General features: G+C 44.9%; 2 protein-coding genes across 3 annotated transcripts; one reads left to right on the forward strand and one right to left on the reverse strand.

Moving 5' to 3' along the window:
• Positions 1-3,968: 3,968 nt before the first annotated feature.
• LOC124704548 (protein LIFEGUARD 2-like) lies at positions 3,969-7,829 on the reverse strand. The gene is made up of 4 exons (XM_047236818.1): positions 7,540-7,829; positions 7,358-7,471; positions 4,547-4,704; positions 3,969-4,418 (listed from the first exon to the last, which is right to left on the reverse strand). Exons 1-4 carry the CDS (start codon positions 7,790-7,792, stop codon positions 4,212-4,214), a joined length of 732 nt encoding a protein of 243 aa, XP_047092774.1. The 5' UTR covers positions 7,793-7,829; the 3' UTR covers positions 3,969-4,211.
• A 272-nt stretch (positions 7,830-8,101) lies between these two features.
• LOC124704547 (heat stress transcription factor A-2e-like) lies at positions 8,102-12,669 on the forward strand. Of its 2 annotated transcripts, none has more exons than XM_047236817.1 (2): positions 8,102-8,499; positions 11,435-12,669. In XM_047236817.1, exons 1-2 carry the CDS (start codon positions 8,203-8,205, stop codon positions 12,173-12,175), a joined length of 1,038 nt encoding a protein of 345 aa, XP_047092773.1. In that variant the 5' UTR covers positions 8,102-8,202; the 3' UTR covers positions 12,176-12,669. The 2 variants fall into 2 exon arrangements, 1 of the variants encoding a protein (XP_047092773.1); XR_007003592.1 differs by lacking the exon at positions 8,102-8,499 and adding an exon at positions 10,261-11,258 and having other exon boundaries at positions 11,435-11,508.
• Positions 12,670-12,675: the final 6 nt, after the last annotated feature.

Consider the following 12,675-nt stretch of genomic DNA (forward strand, 5'->3'; position numbering starts at 1 on the left):
GTAGCCGTCGTGCTCCGCCGGGTAGGCTGCCTCCACGTCGTGGTGGTGGTGGTGGTGGTGGTGCTTATCGTGCTTGCCCATGCCCGGCTACGTACCTCCGGCGCCTCGCTTCTCCAAGCTCGAGGATTGCTCGTGGCGTCCTCGCGAATGGTAGATAGGCTGCGCGAGCCATGGGCGACAATTCTTTTTAGAGGTCATGGCCGATTGTCGGCTATGCATGCCTTCCTCTATTCTTGGCTGGTTGCTCGAAACAACGATTTCCTCGTGTCTCCTTTCGAGTCTCCAGCATCTTCCTGATCGCCATCGACAGACAAAATGAAGTTTAGACGTGAATTTCACTAAATTTAGTATCGAGAAACATGAATTTCACTGAATTGTTATTGGATGCGCCACATACGCTTAAAGTTTTAACATGAGCGCCAAAACGTTTAAAACCTTTTTTTGGCAAAGTAAGACGTTACTTCATTAGCAACCATGGCGTACATACTAAATCTTTCCAAGGGGGAAGCAAAGACTACAAGAGGCCATTGGCAAGTAATGCCTCCGTTCCAAAATGTAAAGCATCTAAGAATTGGTCAAAAGTCAAACCTTACAAATTTTGACCAAATATTTAGAAAAAAATATTTACATCTACAATATCAAATTGACATATTAAGAAAATATACTTTGGGTGAATCTATTGATAATGATTTAGTATTGTAAATATTTATATTCTTGTGTATAAACTTGGTGTTAAGGATACGTCATGGAAAGACGTATCGGAATCAAGAAGGAAGGCCAGAAGGCCTAAGTTACAACACATTCGGGGCACAGACGCCCGCGCAACGCAACCCCACTACCCAGAGGGTAGCACACACACGGAACCGGACTACTCGCGGCATCTCCACTTATCTACTAACGCAAGAGAGCCTCTAAAAATCCCACGATTATCCACATCTCCGCCTCAGTGGCGATCGCTGAGAGCACCGCGGCTTTGGAAGGAGCGGCCCTTTCGAACACAATGTCGTTGCGATGTCGCCAAAGACACCAGCAAACAAGGGCAACTCCTGTCCAGAGCTCGCGATCCCCTCCAGGTCCACTACGCTTCAGGTTGCCCAGACTTCCCGGGACAGCACACAGCCCATGAGCAGGTGATCTAGAGTCTCGGTGGTCACAGAAGGGGCATGCAGCCGGGTGTGGAAGTCCCCGCATGCTCAATCTGTCAGCAGTCCAGCATCTGTTCCTGCTAGCCAGCCGGAGGAAAACTTTGCAGTTAGGTGGGGCCCTCGAGCGCCAAATCTGGAGCGCCCCTGGCATATCCACCCTGGCTCCAAACAAAGCTCGGTAGCCTGAGCGCGCAGAGCAAGCAAAATATTTCTCCCAGCCCTATCTGAAGCTGTCATCCACGCCCTCGATTAGGGCAACATCCTCTAGCATATCACCGACGTGGAAGAGCTCCTGGATCGCTGATGCATCAAGATCCGGCGGGACATCATCCAACCAAGCCCCAGCCAGTCCTTCACGCACTTTACGTGTTCGAAGCCAGCGCTTTGGCACCGCATTCAGTAAATTTGGTGCTATATCCATCAGACGGCCATCAGGTAACCATCGATCTGTCCAGAAGAAGGTGGACGCTCCATCCCCTAGTATCGAGAAGGTAGCACCTTCAAAGAGATGTCGCACCACTCGTGGGACCTGGATATTGAACTCCTTCCACGGCTTTGAGTCGTCGACTCGTTGAAGCCACAACCACCTGGCCCTTAAGGCAATGTTCATATACCGGAGATTGGGGATCCCAAGCCCCCCCCCCCCCATTCTTTTGGGGCACAAACTTTGTATAAACTTGGTCAAACTTTAAAAATATTGACTTTTAACTAATCCTTAGACGCCTTATATTTTAGGACGGAGGGAGTTGATAAGAAAGAGATATGACAGTATCTAACACTGAATAGTGACTAGAAATCTAAGACAACTAGTTGCACATTGTAATTTCTGAAAGAGAGATACTCTCTTCATCCTAAAAAGGATGTCTTAGATTTGTTAAAATTTGAATGAATCTAGACATTATATCTGAGACATCCTTTATGGAAAGAGGGATTACGTACTAGATTTACAAAAGGGGAGTCCAGATTGCTACCAAATATTGGTTTAAGATATTGCTTGACTCCTTGAGTGCGATGCATGCTGCTTGAATGTTTGCAGCCAGTATGATAACTGCCTAGTATAGATTTTCCTGGCACCTTTAAAAATGCCTCAGAAAATAATCAGCTGCATAGAGTTTAAGCCTGATCGATCTCTAAAAGTTCTTCTAACTATGAGTATGGGCTATTATATTCTCTCGTCTAGGCACTTTGATAATGCAGTCAGACTGCATCCTCCTTTTCCTGAAGAATTCAGCAAAGAATCGAAAATGCTATTCTGATCCCGAGCAGATATGAGCTCGTTTTCTAGGCCACTCGTTTCCTCTCAGGGGCTGGTACTTGGGATGTATTCACTGCCGTATATCTATTTTAAAACATGGGGCTGGCAGAGCAGGGGATCACACCTACTCATATACAGTATTTATGTTACACTTAACGGACGGCTATTGTCCCGTCGGTAGGAAACACGTACAGTACCACGGTCTTTCTCCAGCGTTCCCCTGCGACGGTACCACAGGTAGTGCAGCCTTAGCAGAAGCCGCGCCTACGTTGTCGCGAACGCCGGCAGCCCACGCCGCGGGCGTCAACACTTGGCAGCCCACGCCTACGTTGTAGCGAACGTGCTCGCCGGTCAGAGACTGCGCGTCGGCAGGCCACGCCTTGAAGCATCAGGGCCTCCCGCCACCGCCACTAGGCCCCGCACTGCATCGATCTCCGTGGCGAGGAACTCCTGCTCCATCAACAACAGCTCTATGCTGCTTGGCGGCACCGTGGCCTACAGTGCATCGAACACCGCCGAGTAGAAGTCGAACTTCAAGGCCGCGGTAGCCGGCAGCTCGTCTTCTCCTCCTTCGCCGGCGCTTCCTCTTTTCTCGGACACCGTAACCACAGTAGGTTCATCGAACGGACCCACCTCAAGAACGCGTCGATCTCGCCATCCTGTAAGAGCCTGTGGATAAGCCTCACACAGTTGACAGCCAGCGTCTAGTCCAGATGTAGTACAGGCGTATAGCTTAAGGCCCATGGCCGAGTCTGATGCGAGCTGGGCACGCAGGGGAGGAGCAGCGGATGGACGGGTGAAAGCGGAATGGGAGGTAGAGGAAGCTGGCGAAGCCATGGAGGCGGCCGCTGATGCGGACATCGAAGGAGCTCGTAGCTGTCAGCGCCGGCGCCAGTGATTTTGACCTCGGCCGAGCCAAGGTTGCTGTCCGGGCCGGCTAGTATAAAGTGAGACTGAAAGTGCCAGTGCTGCCGGCATAGTTAGCTTATATTATAGGATGAGCTAGCGGAGCAACTGCATGGGCGTCCCGTCCATCACAAGCGATTCTATAATCATTAAACAGAAATGAAACATTAAGACATTTTATTAATCTTGGCGAGGCGGCCACCGGCGTGCGGTGGCAGGCGTCGTCATCGGGCTGGGGCTATCCAATCTGTACCATAGGTTCACGGGTCCAGCACTCGTCACCTTGAAACGTCCCGTTAAATCTTGCCCCACTGTACTCCATTGGCAGGTATCCCATTGCCCAACTATCCGTATCCCAACTAAAAAATAGCATTGGCTCACGGATCAAGACCAAACGAATGGTTCACAAAACGAGCTCATATGAGCCCGAGAGCAAAAACGCCATGTCCGCAAAGAATTGGCTTTACAGCCCAGTGGCCTGGCTTGGAGATCTCAATGCTGAAGATAGATGGTAGCATTGTGCTGAACTGGCGACGGAGTCATGCCCGCACAACACCAACCTTGTAATTCCCTCTCCCTTTCTCTCCGACCCTTGTACGATTCTTAAATTAGAGCTATATCACAAGATCGAAGCACCCAGATTTTCATATAAAATGGAGCGGTAAAATGAGATACTTTGAATTAAGTTCATGCGTCTTACAACTTCAACCCACCAATACTCATATTTTCATCAATGGAGAAAGTAAACAGACATCGCATATGCTGGAAGTGGGTAAGGGAGATATTGAGACTCCAACAGTATCAAGAGAATTTACTGATAACGACTACATGGATCAGAGGGATTCATGAATTTCTTATATGCACAAGCTAGGTAACTAAATCAAGCAGAGGAGGGCTGGATGCGCTCAGCTATCGGCTGCCCGCAGCACTTGCATAAGAGACAGGAACAGGTTGATGATGTCGAGGTAGAGCGACACAGCAGCCCAGATGTACTCATCGTACGAGTAGCGCTTGATGATATTGTCCGTGTCGTAGATGATGTAGCCGCAGAAGATAAGCGATGCGATGCCACCATATATCATGACAGAGAGCTTGCCCAGTGGGAAGAAGATCTGCCAGCAGAAGTGTTATTAATATCATGCACAAACGAACATAACCAAAACAAGTTCTGCAATATTTTCATCTCAATAAGCATATGTTTCAAGATACAGTAGTTAGTGAGAAGGTGCAGCTATCCAACCTGGATTAATGAGAACACCATCAGCACCATAAGAGCCGCAAACAGGAAGGGGCCAAGGAAGTTGAAGTCATGGCCTCTCTTTGCAGCCCAGAAAGTGTAAGCAGTCAAGCTGATCACCACCACCGCTGTGAGAATTGCAGCCTCCAAGATGACTTTACCTGTTCACACAAAATGCTACAGTCAATTTATTACTGCATATGACCTATACTGAGTTGATGTGTACAACTCCTGTTGAAGAGTATTAACAAGTAATGTCCCAGGGCACATAAAAACAGGGCAAAAGCACATGAATAATAACCGAGAGTACTTCTGTTATTTTCCAAACAAGCACTACCAACTAATTCGAACATCCAATAATCAAATTCATGATAATAAAATAATGCAAGAAGGGGATGCCAAAGCCCTCAACAGCCATCAGTTATGCCCCAGCATCAAATCCAAAAAGGTAGGTCTTACAAAATCCAAACATGCCAGTGATATCTCAAGTGCTTGGCGAATTAGCACCCAACATAATTCGCTCAAAATCAAAGAGTAAACTGAGCATTTTTTAACTAATAACAATTAATTCATTGTTGAGCTCTGAAATATGCCATCCAGAGCACCTCCAACCCCTTCTGACCCCTGGGCTTGAGGAAAGATTTCAACAGGGGGTGCCTTCCACAGAAAATTCGGAGTATTTAAGTAATTTCTCTGGACCTTATATACAGAGCTAAAGTGATTGTATATCAATGGTTGACTGATTGTAGGAACATTTATGACATGCCCGTTACAACATATGCAGGCAGGAAAAATACACAGGTCACAGGTGACTATGTTGCTGTTGAAAAAGGTAAGTCAAAAAAATTCTGTTTCCAAAAGGTCAAAAAGCACAACAAGGGTAAAACGCATGAAGGGAAATAAAAACAAAAGGGAACCACTACCAGGCAACCTTACAACAATGGAACACGAAGATAACTGAAGGATTGTTTCTACAGAGGTGCGCTGATATGCACAGTGATTCCATGTTGGATAGGTACATGATAATATTTCTGAACCATGAAAAGGTTGGCCCTTGATGATCGCACAAAGTTATGAAAGATTAGCAACTATCATAACATGATGGGAAGGGGCAACTAGAACGTCTTTTGCTACATTTGCTAAGTTCTCCTGACATATCGACAAATAGGGCTGTGATAATTATAGAACATTTATATGTAACAACCTTGAACCTTGAGACAACAAAAACATGCTACCTAAACAAACACACAGGATCCTGTAATCAGAAGGGTCTACAAAGTGTTGCATTCTATTATTGCAGCAAGGTTCTGTGTACCAAAGCACCACACACATAAACATGCTGGTAGCAATCCAAAAATTCCATGCATGAGATGTTCAACTTATCGAAACACCAGCAACATATTCTATATGCCTGTGCTGGAAATCAAATCATAGAACAGATTCCGACTGTTAAAAGTGGTTTCCATTCAGTACTACCATGCATAATCTTCATAGCTGTTGTTGATGCTCAAAAAGGACCAAACTGAAAAACCAATCCATACCGACATATCGAGCATCGCTTAAGTACAGAAACAAGAAAATATAGGATAATGGAGGGAGCGAATAAACTTATTGAGCCCTATTACTGGTGGAACAAGATCCTAGTGTCAATAGTGGCGTCCTTTCAGTTCTATGGTGCATTACCTTAGGGAACTGATCCGAATGCTCGCTGGAGCAAATTACAATATTCACCAACAGGCACATATCTAACAATGATTCAGTGAGTGATGCAAGCAAGGAAAGTATTCCTAATGAGAACAGTCTATTCGTCGCAATTAAACTAGTAGTATCCCACAAGTTTATATGCTGAATCAATTGAACCACATACCTAACTTCATCGACAGGTGAGCAACTAACAATGATTGAGTCTATTCGTCGCAATTAAACACCAGCAATATGTTCTATGTTCATGTGCCGGAAATCATAGAACAGATTCCCACTGTTAAAGTGGTTTCCATTCAGTACTTTCATGCATAATCTTGCATAAGTGTTGTGGATGCTAAAAAACGATCAAATGAAGAACCCATCCATACCGACATATCGAGCATCCTTAAGTACAGAAAAAAGAAAATATAGGATAATTGGAGGGAGCGAATAAACCTATTGAGCCCTATTACGGGTCGAACAAAATCCTAGTGGCAATAGCGGCTTCCTTCTAGTTCTATATGTGGTGCATTACCTTACGGAACTGATCCGAATGCTCGCTGGAGCAAATTACAAAACTGACCAACAGGCACATATCTAACAATGATTTCAGTGAGTAATGCAAGCAAGGAAAGGATTCCTAATGAGAACAGTCTATTCGTCGCAATTAAACAAGTATCCCACAAGTTTATATGCTCAATCAATCAAACCATATACTTAACTTCATCCACAGGTGAACAACTAACAATGATTGAGAGGGAACGGTTGTTGTATCTGAACGCTCGCTGGAGCAAATTACAAAACTGACCAACAGGCACATATCTAACAATGATTTCAGTGAGTGATGCAAGCAAGGAAAGGATTGCTAATGAAAATAGTTTATTCATCGCAATTAAACTAGTAATATCCCACAAGTTTATATGCCCAATCAACTGAACCGTATACTTAAACTTCATCCACAGATGAACAACTACCAATGATTGAGTCTATTCGTCGCAATTAAACTAGTATCTATCCCACAAGTTCATATGCTCAATCAATTGAACCATAATATACTTAAAACTTCATCCAGAGGTGAGCAACTAACAACGATTGAGATAGAGCAAGGGAAACGGTAGGTTGCATTATTACCGCTGGTGAAGGCGCAGGTCATGCCGACGGCGAAGCTGATGGAGACGGTGAAGATGGCGAGGAGGATGAGGTTGACCGGGTGCTTCTGGTGGTAGTAGTGCAGCGGGAACAGCACTGCAACAGACACGAATCAATTAATCAGCACACGAATTCCAGGAAGAGGGACGGGGTGGGGGGCGTACCGATGAAGGGGAGGATGAGGAGCGCGATGTAGGCCCCGAGTCCGGCGTTGGAGGAGACGAAGAACTCGGACACGGCGGGGACCTTGACGACGAATCCGGCGACGGCGGCGGTCATGGCGAGCTGGATGGAGAGGATGACGTAGATCTTCTTGATGAGCGCCCAGCGCAGGTCCGGGCTCTCCTCCATCCCCGGGTAGAGCAGCGAGGAGCCGTCGCCGGCCTCCAGGTCCGGCGCCTTCTGGTACGCGAACATCTTCGCGGCGCGCGGTGGCTAGGGTTTCGGTCGTCGTCGGAGGAGAAAGCAAATGGCACGCTTCGTTTGGTTGGACGAACGCGGATGGTGATGAAGAAGAAGAAGACCAACTGCCTTCGCGTGGAAGTTTTGCCGTGCAAGTAAACGCGGGCCCGTTGGACCCGTGGGCCGTCCGGCCCGTCTCGCTGGACGCCTCTGTTGGCCCACTGGGCCCGTGCGCGTCTGTCTGGCCACGTGTCGCCGTCTTCTCTGACGGATCCAGGAGGATAATCCCCACCACCGCTTCGGCCTTCCAGAACCTTCCATTCCCGAAGCGGCTTCCTACCCGTCGCCTTTCCTCTCAGTACCCATCCTTCTCAACTGCTCTCTCTCTCTCTCGCCCACGCCGTCGCCGTCTGTCGTCCGCTGCGATGAGCCACCGGGCGATGCATCCGGTGAAGGTGGAGAACGGCCACGCCTCCTCGGCGACCGTCAACGGCGGCGCGCCGAGGCCGCTGGAGGGGCTCGCGGACCACGCCGGCCCGACGCCGTTCCTCGCCAAGACCTACGACATGGTCGACGACCCCACCACCGACGCCGTCGTCTCCTGGAGCGCCACCAACAACAGCTTCGTCGTCTGGGACCCGCACCTCTTCGGGACCGTGCTGCTCCCGCGCTACTTCAAGCACAACAACTTCTCCAGCTTCGTCCGCCAGCTCAACACATACGTAAGTTTGCTGTTTGCCCCCTCCCCTCCTCCTTGCTGGTCTGGCCCTTTCTATGATAAAATTAGTGCTGCTCAGTCCTCACTAAAGCAGAAGAGTTAGGAATGGTTAGCGCTTCTATAAGAAATTAATTCTTCAAATGATTCTTGGCTATGGTAATGGAATAACTGGACTCCCCGCAAAAAAAAAAAAAAAAAAAAAAAAAACTGGACTAGTTTGCTTGATTGATTATTATGAATTTATTGTGGTATACTTGAACAATTGGCTAAATTGGTCTTCATTTTTTAGTTCCTTTTTCAATTACAAGATCACTAACAAGCACCAAGCATTTCCCCACCTTGGGATTACTGAAAAATTCATGCATCCAATTTTGCCTCACGCTACCCTATTGTCAGCTGTAGCTCAAGGGTTGGCCAGGGGAACAGCAACAGATGGATAGAACAAGATAGGTAGGGGGTGATTGACAGTGGAAGTTGCTGGCTACCTATAACATCGAAGTGCTCGTAGTTTACACATGCACTACCTAGATATCCATCTCTATGCAAGGGGTTTTGATTTTACTCAAGTGATGCTGCAAGATATTGCAGAAATGCGCAGCTAGGTACCTAAAAAAGAAATAACCAATAGAATGATAGTCAATGCTTGGTAGTTTTTGTGCAATGCGGTGATTCATAATAATCCGCGAAATGTCAAAACCAAAGTGTGTGAGTAAAATTTTAAACCTGCAGAATCAGCTGAATATCAATTGGCAGCGTACCAGCATTCGCCAACCTTAGATACAGCTGGTAGTTTGTGTGCTGTTTTTCTTTTTATGCGGCGGTTCAAAAAAATACTAGAAATAACAAAGTACCAAAGTTCGAGTAAACAACAAAACCTACAGAAATAGTTGACTGCAATGTGGGAGTTTAAATGCATATTATGACCTTAAAACAAGCTAAAAGCCTAAAATAGTTGTGTTTTAATTTTTAAACATGGACAGAATTCAAATCCTCTAAGCTAACCAATCCAGTTATTTCCATTACCATAAGAAAAACTAACCAATAGAGTGATAGTCGTTGCTTGGTAGTTTGTGTGCCGTTTTTTGTTTCTTGCAGTGATTTATAAGAATCCGCGAATTATCAGAACCAAAGTGTGCGAGTAAAATTGTAAACCTACAGAATCAGCTGAATATCAATTTGCAACGTACCAGCAGACGCCAACCTTAAATCCAGCTAGTAGTTTGTCTGCTGTTTTTCTTTTTATGCGGTGGATCAGATAAATACTCGAAATAACCAAGTCGCAAAGCTTGAGTAAATCCCAAACCTACAAAAATAAAAGACAAAGTTTGTTATAATACCGTCTGTGTTGCCTGTAGCAGCACTCCTGACACTCAGGGATTGTTCCGAGAAACCTGTGGTTGTTGTAAGACCAATTTTCAACTTTTGGGGAGATTTGGGCTATGGTTTAACCTATGTTTTCAAGTTCCTTGACCCTGTTGAGTCCTTGGGGGCATGTGTGCAGTCACCAACCCAATGGTTTCATGGTAGTGTTTCTCCGATTAGGTGTCACACGTTCTAATTAGGCTATCACCTCCATCTTGTGATAAAAATTTCCAGATTATACTTTATTTGTTTGCCTAGTCTTCCAACTGTGCTTTATTTTACCTTGAGTGAATTTCCGGTTCGTACAATATTGAAGGATGGAGATGAAGAGGAAAGTTGAAAAATAAAGTGAAGAATTAAATCGGCAAATTGAAAAATGTATCAAGTGAACCGAAACCTGTCGGAAAGAGGTAAAGTACATACCGTTCCATCTCTCCACTCCCGCTCTCTTTGTTAGTGTTGTTTATCTGAAATTATTTAAATGGTTAATTTGCTCTTCAGAAGAAATAACTGATAGAATGATAGTCGATACTTGGTAGTCTGTGTGATGTTCTCGTTTTATGCAGTAATTCATAAATAACCTCGAATTATGGCCACCAAAAATTGCAAGTGTGTGAGTGAAATTTTAGACCTATGGAATCCGCTGAAACATTAATTTGGAATGTACAAGCATATGATATCCTTAAATCCAACTGGTAGTTCTTTTTCTTTTTAAGCGGCGGTTCAGAATAATCTTTGAAATAACCAAGCTTCAAAGTTCTTGAGTAAAATCCAAAACTACAACATTAGTTGATAATTTGGAAGTTAAAAGCATATGATAACCATAAAACAAGCTGAAAGCCTTATATCGTCGTGTTTTCAAATTGAAGATGGAAAAATTGAAAACTTTGTACCATTTAACGTAATTTATCATCTATATATATTTTGGCGAAAAAAAAGAAAGACGAAAGAGAAAGTTTGTTATACTAGTGTCTCTGTTGCCTGTAGCAACACTGCCGATACCGTGGATTGTCCTTTTATCTGAGAAACTTGTGGGTGTTGGATTTTTCTGGATGGTTGTTGCATTCTAGGAGAACCTTGAGATTTTAATATAGGGAGATTTGGGCTATCGGTTAACCTCTATGTTCCCTCTCAAAAAAAAAAATTTAACCTCTGTTCAATTTTTATTACCTTGTGAAGTCTTTAAGGGCATGTGTGCAGTCGATTAAAATCTTCCAGTTCATAATTCATTTGTTTGCCTTTAGAAATCTTTCAATTGATGCTTCATTTTGCCCTGAGTAAACTTCCAGTTTATAGAATATTAAAGGATGAAGATGAAGAGGAAAGTTGACAAATAAAGTGAAGAACTGAAATCAGCAAACTGAAAAATGTATCAAGTGAACTGAAATCTGTCATAAAGAGGTAAATTGGAGATATTCTTACAGTTTCATCTCTCCACACCCTCTCTCTTTGTCACTGTTATTTATCTAAAAATATTTGAATAATTAACTTTCTGTTGGAGAAATTTTATTTGCCTTGTTTAATTTGATTTGAATGGTCCATCCAATTTCTAATATGGTTGTTATTGCCTTCGGCAGGGCTTCAGAAAGGTAGATCCCGACAGGTGGGAATTTGCAAATGAAGGATTCTTGAGGGGGCAGAGGCACCTTCTTAAAAATATTAAGCGTCGCAAACCTACGCACGGGTCTCCAAATCAGCAATCTCTTGCCTCCTACCTTGAGGTGGGGCACTTTGGATATGATGGGGAAATGGATCAGTTGAAAAGGGACAAGCAGCTCTTGATGGCTGAAGTGGTGAAGCTCAGGCAGGAGCAACAGAACACAAGGTCAAATCTTCAAGCCATGGAACAGAGGCTGCAAGGAACTGAGCAGAAGCAGCAGCAGATGATGTCCTTCTTGGCACGAGTCATGCAGAATCCTGAGTTCATACGCCAGCTGATCTCCCAGAGTGAGATGAGGAAGGAGCTCGAAGAAGCCATCTCTAACAAGAGAAGGCGCCGCATCGATCAGGGACCAGAAGTTGTTGATAGCATAGGCACTGGCTCTAGCCTGGAGCAAGGGTCACAGGTAATGTTTGAGCCGCATGAGCCGGTGGATCCGTTTGTCAATGGCTTTGCACCCGATCTTGAAAGCTCGTCAGTGGGGACGAAAGGAGCCAAAGTGCAACAGGGTGCCACTTCTAGCAGCTCTGGGCAACTGAGAAGCAGGCCCAGTGGAGAGCTGAATGATGATTTCTGGGAGGACCTACTCCATGAAGGGGGGCTCGGTGATGAAGCTGGCAACTCTGTGGATCCAGATGACACGAACTTGTTGCTTTAGAAGATGGACTACCTCGAACTCAAACAACACGAAATCCTTACAGTAGCTTATTTCATTCTACCACATCCCTGCATCTCGGATGATCTTTGCCGCCATGCCTGTAATTATGTCAGCCCAGTAGATTGCTGTGTCTATCATATTATCCTGGTGATGCCTTAATGCTGTAAATGCCAATCGCTTGGGGCCAGCATTATGATTGTGATGCTTTTAGGAAAGAAGTATATCTATCTGATGCCCATCTACCTGTCTTGCTCTGCAAAGATTATGGTTAGTCTGGGGCTGTATCCATCCTTGTAACTTCAGTGTTTCTGTTAGTTAAGAGTCAATTGGTATGTCACTATGAGACGGCAGAATAAGTATCCAGTCCAGTACAGTAGTATGGTCTACCCTTGTGATTTGCTACAATATTGTATATGTAACATGTATATGTGCTACAATATTGTATATGTAACATGTATATGTGTACAGTAGTATGGTCTACCATCTATTTTTTACTTTGG

The sequence above is a fragment of the Lolium rigidum genome, chromosome 3 (assembly GCF_022539505.1).
Source record: "Lolium rigidum isolate FL_2022 chromosome 3, APGP_CSIRO_Lrig_0.1, whole genome shotgun sequence".
In the NCBI taxonomy this organism is placed as follows: domain Eukaryota; kingdom Viridiplantae; phylum Streptophyta; class Magnoliopsida; order Poales; family Poaceae; genus Lolium; species Lolium rigidum.

What these genes read in the sequence shown, in the direction of transcription:
- LOC124704548 (XM_047236818.1), bottom strand. Translation starts at nt 7,792, where the DNA reads ATGTTCGCGTACCAGAAGGCGCCGGACCTGGAGGCCGGCGACGGCTCC. An exon ending in CCTCATCCTCCCCTTCATCG is followed by an intron (nt 7,472 to 7,539) that starts GTACGCCCCCCA and finishes TGTCTGTTGCAG; the next exon opens with TGCTGTTCCCGCTGCACTAC. An exon ending in GACCTGCGCCTTCACCAGCG is followed by an intron (nt 4,705 to 7,357) that starts GTAATAATGCAA and finishes TTGTGTGAACAG; the next exon opens with GTAAAGTCATCTTGGAGGCT.
- LOC124704547 (XM_047236817.1), top strand. Translation starts at nt 8,203, where the DNA reads ATGAGCCACCGGGCGATGCATCCGGTGAAGGTGGAGAACGGCCACGCC. An exon ending in TCCGCCAGCTCAACACATAC is followed by an intron (nt 8,500 to 11,434) that starts GTAAGTTTGCTG and finishes TGCCTTCGGCAG; the next exon opens with GGCTTCAGAAAGGTAGATCC.